Source organism: Rhincodon typus, chromosome 2, assembly GCF_021869965.1.
Source record: "Rhincodon typus isolate 14 chromosome 2, sRhiTyp1.1, whole genome shotgun sequence".
In the NCBI taxonomy this organism is placed as follows: domain Eukaryota; kingdom Metazoa; phylum Chordata; class Chondrichthyes; order Orectolobiformes; family Rhincodontidae; genus Rhincodon; species Rhincodon typus.
The window spans coordinates 79855851-79873958 of NC_063333.1; the positions used below are offsets into that span (position 1 = coordinate 79855851).

General features: G+C 41.9%; 1 protein-coding gene across 4 annotated transcripts in view; it reads left to right on the plus strand.

Moving 5' to 3' along the window:
* The window catches only part of rapgef5a (Rap guanine nucleotide exchange factor (GEF) 5a), a 162451-nt gene that overhangs the window by 73974 nt on the left and 70369 nt on the right, over window positions 1–18108 (plus strand). For all 4 annotated transcript variants that reach the window (XM_020530166.2, XM_048613850.1, XM_020530167.2 and 1 more), the window contains one exon: window positions 17844–17959. In XM_020530166.2, coding sequence (XP_020385755.1) covers window positions 17844–17959 — 116 coding nt within the window. The remainder of the gene's footprint in view (window positions 1–17843; window positions 17960–18108) is intronic.

The window sequence follows — 18108 nt, forward strand, 5'->3', positions numbered from 1 at the left end:
CTGACATTTCGGGAGCGGACCCATTTTCTGAAGAAGGGACCAGAGCCGAAATGTCAGCTTTCCTGCTCCTCTGATGCTGCCTGGCCTGCTGTGCTCATCCAGCTCTACACCCTGTTATTTTAAATGTGATTTATGTCTTTGAAAGGGCACAGTAACAAACTGAACTAAGTGAAAGATTGGTGCAATCTTACTTACGCAAATATAGATTGCACCACTATGTGACAGATACAGTACTAGTAAAATGTCTTTCTTAGTCTTTTTTTTTATAAGTTGCTTACTTTGCAGTACATTTCAAGATCCAGGCAGAGGGAAGGCTCTGTATGAGCATTGACTAGTCCAACAGAACCACTTTAAGATGTAGGCTTTCAAACATGACTCCGAGGCAGACAGCTGTGTGTCATATTCATTGAAGAAATATGTTTTCAAAAATATATATCAATCTCAAAATGTTAACCCTCTAGGCAGAAATTAAAATTGTCTGTTTGGCTCCTGAAAGTGGACTTTAATTACAGGATGATTAAAATAACTTAAAAGGCATTTTTCTTGCAGATATCACAGCGAATTGTATCCTCAGATTTACTGTTAAAATGTTGGATAAGGTACTATCGCTCCAAAAAAAACCTAAAGTATGTATACATTAATAGTACACACAATAATATACTCTTTCTCATGAAGTTGGAAAATTACCTTTAGTTGGCCAGTGTACTCTCAATTTAAATTTTGGCACAGTTTTCTCACTGTAAATTTTTGAAACATTGAGTTTAAGAGAACGTAAGACAAACACTTTGGGAGCTGAAGCATGCCATTCAGCCTTCATGCCTGCTACATTGTACAGATAAATATTATTATAAAATGTATTGAAGTTTTCAAAATATGTGAGTACACGTATGCTAATTAAACTGTCAGTTTGACTCATTGGTTAGTTCAATGAGACTGTCTGTTATCAGTTATGTATCGTCACAGAGTGGGTGAAATATAATTATCAATAACTTCCTGTGCACTCAGCATTAGGTTTATGTTAATTGAACCTGATTAATTTTGCAGTTTGCCTCGGCTAAAAATAGAACACATTGATCAGACATCTCTGTATCTGACATGTGATAATATCTTCAATATGATTCCATTATATTTGTGCAAAAAAGCTTGAAAGATTTTTCTGATTTTGCCAACTTAAACTTAAGTAAAAATTCTTATTTTAAAGCTTGACCATTTGTAGATCTCACTGCACAACTCGAGTGGCACTGGAGTTGACCTTGTGTGCCTGTGCTCAGTTTTGGTTCAAATCTCACTTAGATTCTCAAATTTAAAATCGAATATTTTTCTACAGATCTTTTACAGTCAACCCTAAAAGAAATTTTCCAGCCAGGTTCATTGGATCTGTGTCAGATCCAAACTATTTGATTTATCTCCAATAGACTTTGGTTTGAGAAATCAATCTCAGAAGAGCATGTTCTCACCCAATTTAGTCACATGAGAATTGTGTCTAGACACAAGCTCATCATGTCATGTTTTGGTCTGAGTCAAGTTATAGCTTGGTCTGGTGCTTTTAAACACATGGTGCATTGGAAAAATGCTGTAGTAGGACGAGTGAATCATACAGAGCAACTGGAGTTTTGAAGAGTGAGAGATGACTTGATTGAGGTATGTCTTTTTACTGCTTCCAGGGCTGTTTCAATCCCTCTCTTTTTGTAATGCTGTCTCAGTTGATGACTGCGTCTCCTAAAAGCTATAATACTGTTAAAGTCATAAAATCTCTTGCTTGAATGTTTTCCGGTTTTCCTTTTTTTCTGGGTCTTCTAGATTTGTTCTTCTCATGGGGGAGGTCAGATCCAAGTGGTATTTCCAAAATGACCATTCCTGGTAACTTGTGGTTATTTGTCACCTCTCCCAGTATGTGGTACTGAGTAAGGATTGTTTAAGATAGTCACTGCCACCAGTCCTCCTTTGTCTTTGCCTTTGGCTTGGCATATCTGGTGACTAAACATAGAGGATACATTGCCATAGAGTGTCCGCAGAAGAAACACCGCTCATAGATAACAAGAACGTTGTTGCATGATGGCAATAAGTACAACTGCATTTGGTCAGGATAATTGCTAGGAATTTGAAGAACTGGTAGAGATATGTCTGCTCCCTTGGAAATCTAAAATAGAACTCTTTGTCTCCACTCACAGACTGTTTGTGAAATCAATGGAGTACGTGCAGTCAATATAGCATAAACATTAACTCCTCCAGAACTATTACCTTCTACAATATCAAAGATAATCTCCAGATTCTTTGCTGGACTGCAAGCTGTCTTCTTGAACCTCTTTCCCAAATCTCCTCAACTCTCATCTCTAATGAGTAACTTTTAAAAAATCAATTTTGAGATCAACCAATCAGCTGGCTCTGTGTGTCCCTGCCTGCTGCTAGCCAGCTCAGTCAAACTTTTTCTCTGACTTGTCCCCACTCTAATCATAAACTTCTATCTCTGCCAAGATTTACACCTACCTCCACTGATACCCTCTCTGACCTCTCGTTGTCCTTGAAACCCACTTTTCCTGTTCTCGCGATCCAATTGCCCATTACGCTGTTGACCATATGTGTTTCCATTCTGGCTCCCATGTTATTGTCAACGATTCTTTCTCCTTAGATTTGTTCCTCTTTTGTTTTACAACTGCCATCATCTCATCTCCTCAAAAGAAAATGCCTTTGACCTCTCTGTCTTTGCAAGCTACCACCCCATCTTAAACATCCTTTTCCTCTCCAAGTTTCTTGACGATGTTGCTACCGCCCAAATTCATGTCTGTATTTGCCAATATCGTCCGTGTTTAAATCTCTGTCATTTAGTTTTCCCCACAGTCCCGAAACAGCTCCTACCAAGTTGCAAATGGCATCCTGTGTGTTTGCAATCAAGGTAAACAATCAACAACTCCTCTTCCCACTTCTACAATGTTTCAACTGCTAATCCCAAGAATCAGTCTTTGGAAATCCTCCTATTTCCTATTTACATGCTGTCCTTCAATGACGTTGTCAACTTCCATACATGTGCTGATGGCTCCCTGCTTTAATTTATCACCAAATCACTCGACTCCACCACTGACTCTAAATTATTAGACTGCTTGACCAACATCCAATGAGGTGGATGAGCAGAAATTCCTTTGATTAATACTGAGCAGTCTGAAGCCATTGGCTGGCATTTTACTGGCCTTTTTAAAGTGAGGTTAGAAGTGGTGTTTGGGGGAATATTTGGGAGAGCAAAATGGTGTGAGAAGGTGAGAGTGATTTGCCTATTATTTTCCAACTGCCATACCATCTTCCTGCAATGAGGAAGGTGGAAGATTGCCTTCCTGCCCAGAGGCTAATTGAACCTCTTTAGTTGTCAATTTAAGGCCACTTCCCAGGTTCACTGGCATTTAACCAGCAGTTGGGGGCTGTTTTGGCAAGTGGTAGACCTCCCAATGGGCTCTAGGAGAGGTCCACAATTCAGGCACAGTCAGCATTGCTGCCCCTAGATCCAAATTAACTGTTTATGGGTTTATGAAGGCCGGTGTTGATTGATATATGTTGGTCCTTCAGGTGCAGGCCTAGTATGGCCAATTCTGTCAGTGGTACAGCTGAACTTGGCCATCCTGGCCAGATGTGGCCCTGGATCCTGCAGACTGCTGAAGCAAGGTCACCTCTTTCTGCCAACCCACGGCACTTTCTCTCCCCCTCTCTCTTCACTGAACCTCCCTGCCCCCACCATCAACTCACACCCTGTGTCAGCATTGAATGCAGGCCACTGTCTTGGCATCCCACATAAACTTTGTGCCATAGTCACCAACATCATCCCTCTGCTTGGCAACTATCATCTGCGTTAATATCTCCTTATGTGGCTTGGTGTTATGTTTGTCTCTTAAAGCTCTATGAAGTTTTTTGGGATGTTTTATACATTGGAGATGCTATACAACTACAGGCTGTTGTTGACCTCACACAGGTGGTCAAGGTCAATAAATGCACTCTCAGATTCCATATCCTAGCAATGACACAACTCAGCTCACATTGTTCCATGCACCACAGTTCCTTCATTCTCCTGCCAACAATCTCCGTCAACCACAACTGAAAGCTTATTGTCATTTGTGTGGTTCACACCACCAGTACACACTTCGAATTCCAGGAAACCTCACAGCATCATCTTTAAGCATACATACAAGGCCAGCTATTCAATAGTGGTAGGCACATCAGTAAAACTCATTACAGCGCATTCACTGACAAATTTCCCTTTCTGTTGCAGGACTAGTGGGCTTATAATAGCCAGCAGCTAATGGAGGTTGTGGTTGGGGAGGGAAGAATGGGGGAGCTGGACAACTTTCATATGCTCATCCCTGTAGATGAGATGCTGCTAGGAATAATTGGAGCAGTTCTCACTGAGGCCAATGACACGATTGAAGCCATTGGGATGGTGATATGTTCCTGCCTAATGCACCTTCTCAAATCCCACGTCACTGCAGTCTAGAATGTACAAGTTACAGATGGTCTAACCATTTACTTTATACCACTTGCTTCCATGTTGCCCTTATTCAATAATGCCTTCAATACCCAATAACTGCCACTTGGCCTGCCAAGGGTGTAGCAGGCTGAAAGCCAAAGGTGTGAAACACACTGAAGGAGGAATAGACATTGTCACTTGTCACACAGATACCGGACCCCAGCCCAAATTCTGGCACTGCACAACTTTTAGATGGCAGCCCCGGGGAGTGGCGCAGGCACATGGTGAGTCACTGGAAATGAATGGGCAGCAAACAAGTCAGGAAGAAAGGATCATAACGTGCCAGGTCCCAGGAGGACAAGGCTGCACCTGAGTTGTGAGGACTCAGATGAGGATTTTGATGGGGCAGCATCTGGAAAATGACTGTTGGCTGTTGTAAATAGGGAGAATGAAAACCTGTGTACTACCGGACAATATGGACAGGCTGGTCAGATGGGCTGAGCAGTGGCAAATGGAATTCAATTCTGAAATGTGTAAAGTGATGCATTTTGGGAGGAACAACAAGACAAGGGAGTACACATTGAATGGTAGGACCCTAGGAAGAACAGAGGATCAGAGGGACCCGGGTGTGTATGTCCATCGATCCTTAAGAAGAGACATGGGATATTTGCTTTAATAGTCAAGGCATTGAATAGAACAGCAAGGAGATTATAATCAAGTTATATATAACATTAGTTAGGTCACAGCTGGAGTACTGTGTGCAGTTCTGGCTGCCACCCTGTAGGAAGGATGTCACTGCAGTTCAGAGGAGATTCACGAGGATGTGCTGGGATTATTACAGACCCAAATGATAAAAGGTCGTTGATCAAGCTGCGTGCGATGGTGATTGAATGCTTCCTGGTTTGGTGAAGAAAATTCCTTCAGTGAATACCTTTACAAACAACCTCTGTGTAAGTAAACATAGGAAATTCCACAATCTGCCCATGCTGATTATGTGACAAAAGTTATCAACACAAGAAAGCCATTCAAGGAACATGGGCATCACCGATTAGGCCAATTTTAATGGCCTAAGAACTTGATGGTGAGCTACTATCTTGAATCACTGTGTGCATGTACACGCTCAGTGCTGTTAGGAATGGAGTTCCAGAATCTTAACCCAGCAACAGAATGTTATGTGTTTGGAGATAACCTGCAGGTCATGTTCCTATGTATCCGCTGCAATTGTCTTTCTAAAGGTCACAATTTTGGAATGTGCTGTCTATCCCCTGGTGAATTGCTGCACTGCACTTTCTATAAGTACACAACACTGCCACAGTGTGTTTGTGGAGGAGGGCCTGAATGTTTTAGAGTCCCAATCAAGCAGGCTGCTTTGTCCTGGATAGTGAAAACTTTTTAAAATGATAGCGGAGTTGTAAATGTCCAGTCAGTGGGGTTTTCTTGGTACCAGATACTGGACAGACTTCGGCGAGTCAGAAGGTGAATTACTCTTGCAAAATTCTGAGTCTCTGGCCATCTCCTGCGGCTACAATATTTATAGCTAGTCCAGTTCAGTTTCTGGTCAATGGTAACCTCCAAGGTGTTTGTAGCAGGGGATTCGAAGGTGATAATGAGTGTCACAGGGATGTGTTTAGATTCAGGTGGCCATTGCCCGGCACTTTTATAGTGTGAATGCCACCTTCTACTACTTATAAAGGTAAGTATGAATGTTGCCTAGGTCTTGTTGCCTATGAACACTCTGACTGCTTCCTTCCCTGAGGAGTTGCAAATTATGCTGAACAATATGCAACCATCAACAAACATCCCAACTTCTGACCTTATGATAATGAAGCTGAAGATTTTTTTGGGACTAGGATATTACCCTGAGGAATTCCTACAGTTAAATACTGGGATTGAGAAGATTGACCTCCAACATTCGTAAACATACTCCTTTGTGGTAGGTATGCCTCCTACCAGGGGAGATGTTTCCCCTCGTTCCCAATGATTTCAGTTTTGCTACGGCTCCTTGTTGCCACACTTGGTCAAATGCTTGCTTTAATGTGAAGGGCAGTTACTCTAACCATCATTTACAGAAAGATGCTTCAGTTTTTTAGTTCTTCAGGTGCAAAGGTTATTTTGATTGACTTTGGCAATGAACGTGAAATGAGCGAGCTGAATTTGGAGTTTATTTTATAGATGCTTCAATGTCCAAGAAATATTACATTTCACTCAAATGACTCAAAGATAAAGCAGTTGAGAATTAGAAATATATTCAAAGAATTCTATGTTGATAGACTTGTTATGACGCATTTTGCCAGGTACTATACAACTTGGGATATCTCACAGAATCAGGATTATTTTGAGGAAAGGGTGCAAACTAATGCTAAGTGATAAATGACAAGCCTATTTAAATATTAGGTTTTAGTATGTAATTTTGAGGCTGGCTACCATGATGAAAATGTGCCTGCAGGTGCTAAAACAGCACCATGCACATTTGGTACTCAAGTTCTGGCAAGAGGCAATTTTCCTGAAGCGATACCTTTCGCCTTCATGTGCACACTATCGCTGAGGGTGGGACATTTCAGGATGGCTCTAGGATTGGGAGGGAGGCCACACAGGTCCTTGGATGCACCACTGAAGGTTCTGGTGGAGGAAGTCCAAAGGAAGAAAGATATTGTGTACCAAGGGGAAGGAATGCAGTTCACCAAGCTGTCCCTCTTATGGCTGTCTCATGGTGCAATTTTAAATAGGCTTATGCCTTCTTCCTATTCTTCATTTTGACTATCAGAGTCTGCTCATATGATCCCCATCCCTAACTTTCTCCTGGTAATTTGTATTGGATTGTCTAATATCCACAATAGTTCTTCTCTTAGGGTGATGTTCTCAGGTATTTTCCAGGATAGATGTCGGTAGGGTGTTAGCAAAATCTTGGCAACATGGCCCAGAGAATCTTCTGAAGAGTTTCCAAAACCTTCTTCAAAAAGCTATTTGGTCAGTTGACTCCCAACAGCAACTGAAGCTTTAAGTAATACCTACAATCGACGTACCCTCTTCTTTTTTTAAGGAGTGCAGGAGTCATTTGTTTACGAGTGCCGCTCATTTCATTTTTATTTTGCATAACTCAGCATGTGTGATAACTTCGGAGTCAACTTGTGTGTGCCCTGTGTAGGATGATATAATCCCACAGTTTGGAAAGAATATTGTTCATAATCCTTCGCAACAACTTCTTTACTCCCATTCAGCCTGATCACTGTTAGGAGAAAACGGTTAATCATACAGCTAACTGCAAATTGCTATTGATCCCCTTTAATGAGTGCTAGCAAGTAATTTAGTTTGGTTCACTTCAGTAATCAATTGAGTATGGGAGACAATGGCCTAGTGGTATTGTCATTGGGCTGTTAACCTAGATAATGCTCTGGGGACCTGGATTTGAAAACCACCATGGCAGATGGTGGAATTTGACTTCAAAAAATATCTGGAACTAAGAACCAAAAGAACTGCGGATGCTGTAACTCGGGAACAAAAACAAATTTGCTGCAAAAGCTCAGCAGGTCTGGCAGCATCTGTGAAGGGAAAAACAAGAGTTAACATTTTGGGTCTGGTGACCCTTCCTCAGAACTTCCCCAGTTCTAGCAACTTTGCTTTTGTTCTGGAATTAAGAGTCTAATGATGACCATGTATCCGGTGTCGATTGTCAGGAAAAACCCATCTGGTTCACTAATATCCTTTAGGGGAGGAAACTGCCATTCTTACCTGGTCTGGACTAAATGTGACTCCAGACCCACAGCAATGTGGTTGACTCTGAACTGCCCTCTGGGCAATTAGGGATGGGCAATAAATGCTGCCTGGCCTGCAACGCCCTCATCCCATGAATGAATTAAAAAAACTCTCAGTTCTGAAGAAGTCATATCAGAGTTGAAACATTACTTTTATTTGACTCTCCACAGGTGCTGCCACAACTGCTGAGTTTTTACAGCATTTTCTCTTTTTACTGTAGGCAATTTAATTTTCAGTTAGAGCCCAATGATTCTGTGTGTGGTCATTCTAAGTACGTACTTTGAGTCCTTCATAAAAATGCAGTTCTTGAGTTGGTGGTGGCGGAATTGCAGCTCAAGACTTTGTTTTGGTCACCTCAGAAGCTTTCCAGGTTCAAAAGTGTCCAGGAGAAATCATCCCAAAGACTTCCTGCTGAATGTGTCACCATACTGCTGTTACATGAGAAAACCCCTGACTAATTGAGCAATATGGACATTAATACCTCAAAACAATAAAGCCGAGTTTCTAATTTTTATGTCTATTGGGCAAGGTTTTCTTTCAAGTGATAGTAATAGTAATTTATTGTTCCATGTATTCATGAAAATGTGTATAAATTGCCATAAGCCACCGCCATATTTATTACATAGATTATAAAAAGAAATAAATCATACAAAGTTAGGGCAAATTTCATTTTTCATTCCATACATGACTTCTTGATTTCCCTAAGTGTCTACAGAATGCTGCTTCATTCCACAGCTGCCAAACCCTGAGGACGCAACACCAAAGGGGAAGCATGCTGAAGCAGCCCTGCTACTGTTGACTGGACCCAGAATGCCACTTCTGCCAAAGCTGCCTCACCACTGCTGATGCTCCAGCTACCGCCACAGCCGGGAGACTATCCTGACCCTCAAGGACCAGGGCCCATCTCAACTTCCGATAACCGAATGACTGTCCAAAATAACTCCCAAGGACTGAGAGATCATTCACTCAGCCGCTGTTGCAGACGCTGCCAAAACATCAGAGGAAAAGAATGGACCCCAATTTATTGATGCTGGAGCAGTTGCTCAAGGCGCGACTGCCATGGCCACAAAGAATGGACGGGATCCGCTGCTCAACAGTTCCCTGCCACCCCTCTCCACCACCACAGCCATCTCTTGGCCATTTTTCTTGTCAGAGTTAGGACTAGGTGGTGTAGAAAGCATGCATGCCCTCTGTGATGACTTGATGTCACAGAAACAATGGAGAACCCGAAGTGTAAATCCTCTGCATGATCATATTGAGGCAAAATCCTGGGTATCGGTCAAACCTGGAAGCAAGCAGATACAGCAGCCCTGGCCCCTGGACATGGCCTCCCAGCTCTGGGTAGCCCCACTTCCCCCCTGGGGTGTTGATCATCCTTTTTGAAATCCAAGTTGACTTTTTGAATTGTATTCTCCACCTGTAGATGTTTTGCTATCTGATCTTTGACCCAAAGGGCAGAACCTTGATGAGGTTCTCAGCCTCCAGTGAGGGAGCCTGCGAGAGCTCTGTATCTCCACTTTTTGGGAAGGCCTACCACATTTGTTTTTAGACTCTGGCATTTGACGAGCCAGTGGCAGGTCATCCTCATGATCAACGCTGACCATGGGGAGGGCAGCTTACCGCTCACTGCTGGCCAATCTGAAGTTGGCAGCACATTTCCAACAGTGCTCTTGAAGAGGTAACCTAGCATCATCACTGGGTGCCAGGCCAGAGGTGGGTGATGGCGAGAAGGAAGCTGCGAGCAGCAAGGGTTGGTGTTGGCTCCCTTTGGGAACCCCCTTTTTCACGATGCTGAGTCCTTCCATCAGGCACTAAGTGTTTTTGAATGAGGGATCTTCCCCGGGAGCTGCAGTCAAACACTCCTGGGTTTGCTTGCCGTGTTCTCCCCATGGTGAGTCCGCCACCTTACATAGGGTTAATGCAGTGAGAGGAGGCTCATAAATGAGTATTAATTGCCCACTATGGCCCTTAATAATGGTGGGGTCAGAACGCTGTTCACAGACCTTTCTGCTACAGACTTAATTAGCATGGAGGCAGAAGATGGCACATTGCCACGTCATTAAATGCCCCACAAGATTATGTCCTATGATTCAAATACATTTTCTACCATTAATGTTCCCTCCAACAAATGGTGCTGCACTGCCTGGCCTTATCTTCTCCTCCAGTCCTTCATCCAAATGAAGAAAGGACTTTAGCAAGGAGCCCTTAAGCAAGTACTCCCTTTCTCATGGGCCCTCCTGTTAGGGGCTCAATAAGATGGAGTAGGTCAGCGATCACTCATTTGGGGTGAAGTTCTTGGAGAATTTGCAGGAATAATTATTTTAAGGTTTTGGCAAAGTTCTTGATGAAGTTTTCCTCAAAATCACAACGTGATTTCTAACTCCTATGCACAATGTCTGTGGAACGGAATGTGAAATAGTGTGCACGCTTTAAATAGAGAGATTAGGACAAGTGTTAGGCATCACGTTGGCATGACCCTTGCCTAGGGAGCATAAACAGGCACCTTTAAGTGGCAATCAGCTTCTTAATAAGTCTCAGGATTACCATTCACCCACACATGTAACATCTTTACTACAAAGGCAGGATAAACTAATGTTTCAGCTCAAACCCCGAACTTGACTACTTCAGAGGATCTTTAGCGCTCAATTGCCACAAATTGCTTCGCCAGGTCTGGATAGAAATATTGCTCCTGCTGATGAACTTTAGAATGAATTGGAAATACCATGGAAGCAACAGTTTAAATTGTAGTTTCTCACCAGTCATGTTAGCATTCTTGAGTTCCCATACTGGCTTAAGCATAATCTGATGCAATAAAAGCCTTTCTCAGTTTTGTTAAATTTCCATTTGTGCCATTAGATAAAAATTCTTAAGGCAGTGGGTCCTACATTGTAACACAATTTGCCTTTTGTTCACTGAGCAATGTATTATATAGTCATGGAGAGTTCATGACTCTGTCCTTTGTCACTGGCATTACCAGTGGTTATGTAGTTGTAATAGCTTGGTGATGGAATTAAATGCTAATAAACTTAAAATTAACCTGAAGTACTACTTGAAAGGAATAATTGTTGTATCTCCTAACTTTCTGAAGTGCCTTCCCTCCCACTTGGTGCATCGCTTTGCCTCATTGAAAAAAGACAACTTGTACAAACGAAGCTTTTATTTGTGTCTTCAGACCCTTCTTGACGAGAGTGAGAAACAGTTTTGCATTGACTGAAATAGCTGCTTAAAGGCGATTTTACAGAGCTTGACCCAAAAATGAGTGAGGCGAAAAAGTCATCCATTGTTCCATCAAGCAACACTTACTCATTTCTAACCTGTTAACAGATACATAGTTCAGATTTCTCAAACCATTCTGTTCCAGACCTTGTCGTAAATTTGATCCAGATGTGGAAGTGAGTGTAATATAGAGAATGCTTGAAAAACTCAGCAGGTTTGGCAGCATCTATGGAGAGAGAAACAGAGTTACCATTCTTCCAAGTCCAATATGACTCTTCTGAACAGTCCCTTCTGAAGAGTCCCAGACTCCAAGAATCATTTGGACTCAAACATTAACTCTGTTACTCTCTGCACAGAAGCTGCCAGATCTGCTGAGTTTCTCCAGCATTCTCTGTGTTTGTTTCAGATTTCAAGCATCTGCAGTATTTTGTCTTTTTGGAAGTGAATGCAATTGCTTTGGGCTTCAGGACAGCAGTCAAATGAGCATGGCATCAAAAAGCCTGAGTAAAACTCAGTAGACAGAAAACTCTTCAATGGCTAGAGTCACAACCTGATGCATAGCAAAGTAATTGTAGTTATCAGAGACAGATCATCAAAGACACAGGTGTAATTACAGGAGTATTTCAGGGAAATGTTAGCAGCCCATCCATCTTTGGCTGTTCCTTCACATCAGGAGTGGAGCTGTTTTTTTCAGTTTACAGCTGTATTCACAGCTTCTCTGATGATGAAGCAGCCCAGGCTGACTTTTTTTAAAAATCATTTGTTCATGGAATGCGGTTGCGCTACCATTTATTGCTCATCCCCAATTGTCCTTGGAACTAAGTAGCTTGCTGGAGGCACTTCATAAGGCACTTAACAGCCAATTACATTGCTGTCGCTTCAGAGTTACTAGTAGGCTGGACCAAATAAGGTTGACATATTTCCTTCCCTAAAGAGGTTTAGTGAACCAGGTAGCGTTTTACAAAATCATTACATTGTTCCTTTTAGGTTAGTTTTTAGTTCCACCTCTGGGTGACTAATGCAGTGGCATTACCACATCCTGCAATACATAGCAGGGCCTAGATAACATCCAGACATGGGCTGTCAAATGGCAGGTAGATTTCATACCACACATCACCAGGTAATGACCACTGCCGCTGAAAGTCCTGCCAATTCCCTTTGATTTTGATCACTGAGACCCCCACCATCACAAGAATATTATGGGAACACTATCAAATCAAAGTACCCATCTACATCACAGAAATTTGTAACTCTGATGGCTCTGCCAGTCATTCATCATTGGTGCATCAATGTCTTGGAATGTTCAACATAACATCAGTGTAGACGTTACATCACCACAAGGACTGCAGTAGTTCAAGAAGAAGACCTGGAATGATCAGCTTAGAGTCTGCAATAAATAAAGTCTTTAAATAAGCCTTAAATAAAAAACATTTTGAGTCTAGTGACTCTTCATCAGAACCCTGGACTCAAAACATTAACCCTGCTTTCTTCCCACGGATGCTGCCAGACCTGTTGGGTTTCACCAGCAATTTCTGTTTTTGCTTCAGATCTCCAGAATCCACAGTTCTTTGTTTTATTGTAGAAATTTACCTTTATTGTTTTCTTGGTTTTTGTAATACAAGAGCTGGATTTTTCTGGGGATGAGTCCTTTCGGTCGGAGCCAAACTGAGTGACTTTTAAGTAGTCAATTAATGGACTCTTTTTGCCTCAATTGGCATTTGACCAGTGGTGAATAGACCCTCTGCAGCATAGGGAGATAACTCTTTGAACCCTATGACCACCTGCCAGACTCCAGGCATTGTAGGGGGTCATACGGGGAAATACCTTCTTGTTTGGGCATTCATTGACCCATAGAACACCGCCCCCCCCACCCAATTGACAGTGTCATCTCCCAGTGCCCCATACTCATCAGCCTACAGGAATATAAGATCATTGCTGCACACTTCTCCTCAAGGTTCAGTCCTGGCTTAGCACTGTCCCTAATGACACTAATGAGCTACCAGTCCTCTCATTGATCACCCTGGCATTGGGAAGATGTTACCCTGGGTTCCATTGACTGCTGAAGTGGGTTCACCAACTGCATCCCCCCTCCTTAGCACTAAATTCCAGCAAGAATTTATTTTTCTCACTGGTGATATTTTTTTTTCTATTCTATCTCCAGAAATGCTTTCACGCAAAACTGAATGATTTTTTTTCTACCATCAAGTCATCCATGTTACTTTTCAGTTTTATCCACCACTACTAAATCAGGCATGTACCTGAATCAATGATCAACTTAAATGTAAAGCCTATCCAGGGCAGTGCAATTATATCAAAAGTGAGGAAAAGGTACGGAGAGAGGGAGGGAATTAAATCAAAATGGAGTTGGAAAGAGAAATAGGGCACTCCACCCACTGCGCTGCCCAACTCTCTTTAAAGGCATGTAGAGTATTGATGTGTCGTGTGCTCCATGTCTAAGGGCATCTGGGCGTGAACATAGCCAAAGATGAGGGGTAGGTAATCAGGAACTACATCTCCCTCCATGGCCTGCTGCCCGGTCCTGTTGATGACCACTTTGGTCAGCCCCAGGAGCAGACCCACAAAGAGGTCCTCCACTTGCCCTCTCTCTGTTTTCACATTGGAAGCCTTTCTGCCTCTTAATTAACGAACTGATCCAATTTCAAATATGCTTTCAAGTCTTCAGCATATTATTTAATCAGGTTAAGAGTAAGGAACAAGAGCTTGTGGAATGGTCTCACATTTTTCATATGAACTGTGACAATAACTTGTTTGCTCCATGTGAATGTATGCTTGAAGTTATTTTCAATGCATCCATTGAAAATATGCAATAATATTTTGAAATGTCCAAATTAATTTGTAAGTCAAATTAGTCTGCAAGATAGTCAAAAATAAATTAGGCGCTGGTCCTTGTCTGGCCGAGTGTAAATTATAATTCTGGTCCAGTATACAAAGAAGGAAAGAAATTTGCTAATATAGCACATTTTACAATCTCAGCATATCCTTAAGCAATTAATAGCCAATGAAATATTGGCCCTGATTTACTCCTGGAAAGAGAGCATTGCCACCATGGCAAAAATGACGGAATTTGTCAGGAATTGCAATTCCTCCATCCAAACCTGCCCCCTCTAATTTCCATATGGGCAGGACTGGGTGTGTACCATTCCTGGAAGCAGCTGGACATTTAACTGATCAGTGATCCCCAACAAAATAGGATTTTGGCATTTGGAGGTTCGATTAGATAAGAACAAGACTGTTCTCAGTGCATTTCTTCAGGCTATTTATGGTACCCTTTTGGAGAGCTGAGGTACCATCGCAGATGTGGTCCCAGGATACAGTCCTTTTTGGATGGGCGGGTAGTCAGTTATCCTTTGGGACAGTTAACTGTGGAAAGGATTGGGTGTGAATGGTGCATATACCCTTTGGAACTGTGCAATTTATCAAGACCTGTTAAGAGATATCTAGATGTCTCAAAATGTGGGGGTTACCATTGACCAGAAGCAGAACTGGACCAGCCATATCACCACTGTGGCTACAAAAGAAGTCCAGAGGCTGGGAATTCTGTAGCAAGTAACTCCCCTCCTAACTTCTCAAAACCTGCTTTTGTCTACAAGACCCAAGTCAGGAGTTCTTCTGCAAGTTCCCCTCTAATACATCCTGACTTGGAATGATGTCACCATTTCTTCATTGTCACTGAGTGATAATTCTGGAACTTCCATCTGCTGTCCAGTGATTGCAGCAGTTCAAGAAGGCAGCTCACCACACCTTCACAGGGGTATTTCAAGATGAGTAATAAATACTGGCCTTACCATGATGTATCTCCCTTGCCCCACATCCCATGATTGAATTTTAAAACAATAATTGACAGTGCTTTTCTCAACAGATTGTTGTCTGCAATATAGAAATTTAAGAAATAGAACTATACTTTTTGTCCTATATGAATGTATACCTGTGGAATCTTTTTATTCATTCAAAGATTAGGGTATCACTGGCTAGGCCAGGATTTATTTCCCATATCTAATTGCCCTCAAGAAGCTAATGATGAACTGGTGCAGTCCTTGTGGACTACAGGCACCACAGTAATGTTAGGAAGGGAATGTAAGGATTGAAGGAAGGACGATACTATTCCAAGTGAGGATGGTTGCTTGGAGGAAAACATACAGGTAGTGGTGATCCCATGCATTTGCTGTCCTTGTCTTTCTAGGCAGGAGAGGTTTTGGGTTTTGAGGGTGCTTTAGTGAGTTGTAACAGTGCAACATGTAGATGATACACATTACTGCCATTGTGGGTCAGTGTTAAAGGGCATGAATGAAGGAAGGTATTAGATGGCTTGCCAATCAAGCTGGCTGCTTTGTCCTGGATGTTGAGCTTCTTGAGTTTTGTTGCAGGTGCACTCATCCAGGATGCTCAATGGATTGGCAATGGGTTGGTGAAGAGGGAAAGGTTAGCTTGTAAAAACAGGCACTAAGTTGGCATTGAGGTATGAGGGGCCATATGTGATGGGTACAGATTATTAGTTTGCATAGGTTGGGAATGGGAAGTGTGTGCCAGTGAGGAGGTGTGAGTTAAGGACTGGTGGAACATTTACTACTTCTCTTTTGGAGAAGTATGTTAACCCTGTGGCTGTGATCCTGGAACACATATGGGAGAGACAAGGCACATATTGGGAATGTGAAAAAAAATGCTCATGCTGGAAAAGGAGAACAACTCACGGGGACTTGCAATGTTGTCAAGAAATTGTCAAAAAGACATGGAGTTATAAAGAAAGATATTTTGAAGTTCTGCTTAAATAAAACCTTTATAGGATTTGTGCTGCATGACTGATTTCCCAAATTATTAATTTCACAGTGTGGTGCCTATTGATGGACAGCTCCACCTCCTTGTTGAACAGAAATATTTATTGGCATAAGATTTTAACGGCTTGAGTAAGATGATTGTTGGCATAAGGTACTATCACTTAAGTGAAATGTTTGCTAACAAAATTAATTGAAAACTCAAATGTTTGTTTCAAATCCCTTATGAGTATTGGATGTTTATTTTGTACCAATGAAATCATATTATTTTCAATAATGACATAACCAATACATTGGTAATTTTAACTTCTGTCATGATGCTTCCTGATTACTGGTCACGCCGGATAATTAGTGTGTTGTTACGGTGAGGGAATTGAAAAGGGTAGTGAGTGAGAGATATTGGTTTATAATGAGTTGTCACACTGGATATAATGGGCCCTATGAATTATTCAGAGCAGATGACGGGCAAAAGATAATGGGCATAGGGTGGCACAAGATCTATGAGGGACCATAGGGGGCCTGCAGTGCAAAAAATAGTATGGATGGGTGTGTTTTCAGTTTTAATATTTATTTTAAACTTTGCAGACATTGTCAGAGTTCTCAGGCAGTCTTTCTGACCAGCCCACCTCGGAAACACAACACCCTCTTGGTCTTTTCTGAGGTTGTCTGGCTTGACTCCTAATCCAGACCATCACCAGCCCACTCACCCGGCAACTGGTAAAGGAAGTGTGGGAGACCATTTTTAAAGTTTATGTTGTGGTGCTGAGATTTTTCCAGACTCTATGGCCATGACATGGGAGCATTGTCACTGGTGTATTGTGGGTAAACAAAGCAGCCATGGCACCTTCAAAGAAGTCCAAAATGTGGCACCTCTGAACTGTAGTAGCCCCTCAGGTCATGTGATCAAGTTTCTGGGGTGCAAATTCAATGTTTAACTTTGTAACTGGAGAACAAAGTGTGCTACTGCTGAACCTAGACTGATGCCAACAAAGTCATTTATTTGTATATACAGTGCTACTTCAATTGATTGGATCTGCTACCTCACAAATTGCCTCAGTTGTTATTTTTAGCCTGCCGGCAGAAATTATTTTTAGTTGTTTTAAATCTGAATCAAAATATGCAAATACACGTTAATACCAACCAAAGTCATTGTGTGACTTTTTCCTTTGTACAAGATTGACATGACATAATTCAACAGAGTTGGAATATTGTCTCCTCATCTCCTGCATTTAAATCGGAATACATAAGTAAAGTGAATTGGGAGAAAGTTCTTTTGTTTTTAAAAGAAAATTATGTACTGAAACAGTAAAACAAAATTGCTTACATGCATGAGCTATTCTTCTCCGGTTAGCGTCCTTGAAATTTCAAGGGTCACCCCAGGGATTGAACCCCTTGCTGTTCGTATTATTCTGAAGCATACGCTAGCCATCTGAAATAACTGGTCCCCTGCGTGTGAACAACTAAATGACATTTAACTGTGAGTCGACAGCATTAACGGAAGGGAAATACAAGAAGCCAGATTTCTACTGAACATTGTATAACACGCCAGTTTCTTTGTCAGCTGATGAATCTGTCCTTTCAGCTCCCGTGCAAAAGCTCTTGAAAGTCCAAAATTTGCTTCTTTTCTCCTGTAACAGAATGATGAAGCAAACACAGCTCGAGTTAAAGAACGAGGCCAAGATATACTCATCCTGAAAAAAATGTCGTCATCTAGCCCAGCCCCTACTGCAGGGAGTGCCCAGAATGATGGGAGGTAAGTGGTTCACTTATTCTCTGCAGAGCACTCAGCAGCCGGATGGATCAGATCAGCTGGAGTTTAATAGTGAGACAGGGCAAAAGGCAAAACTGAAATTATGTAATGCACTGGTAGTTAGAAACAAAATAATAAGCAAGTTCAATGTT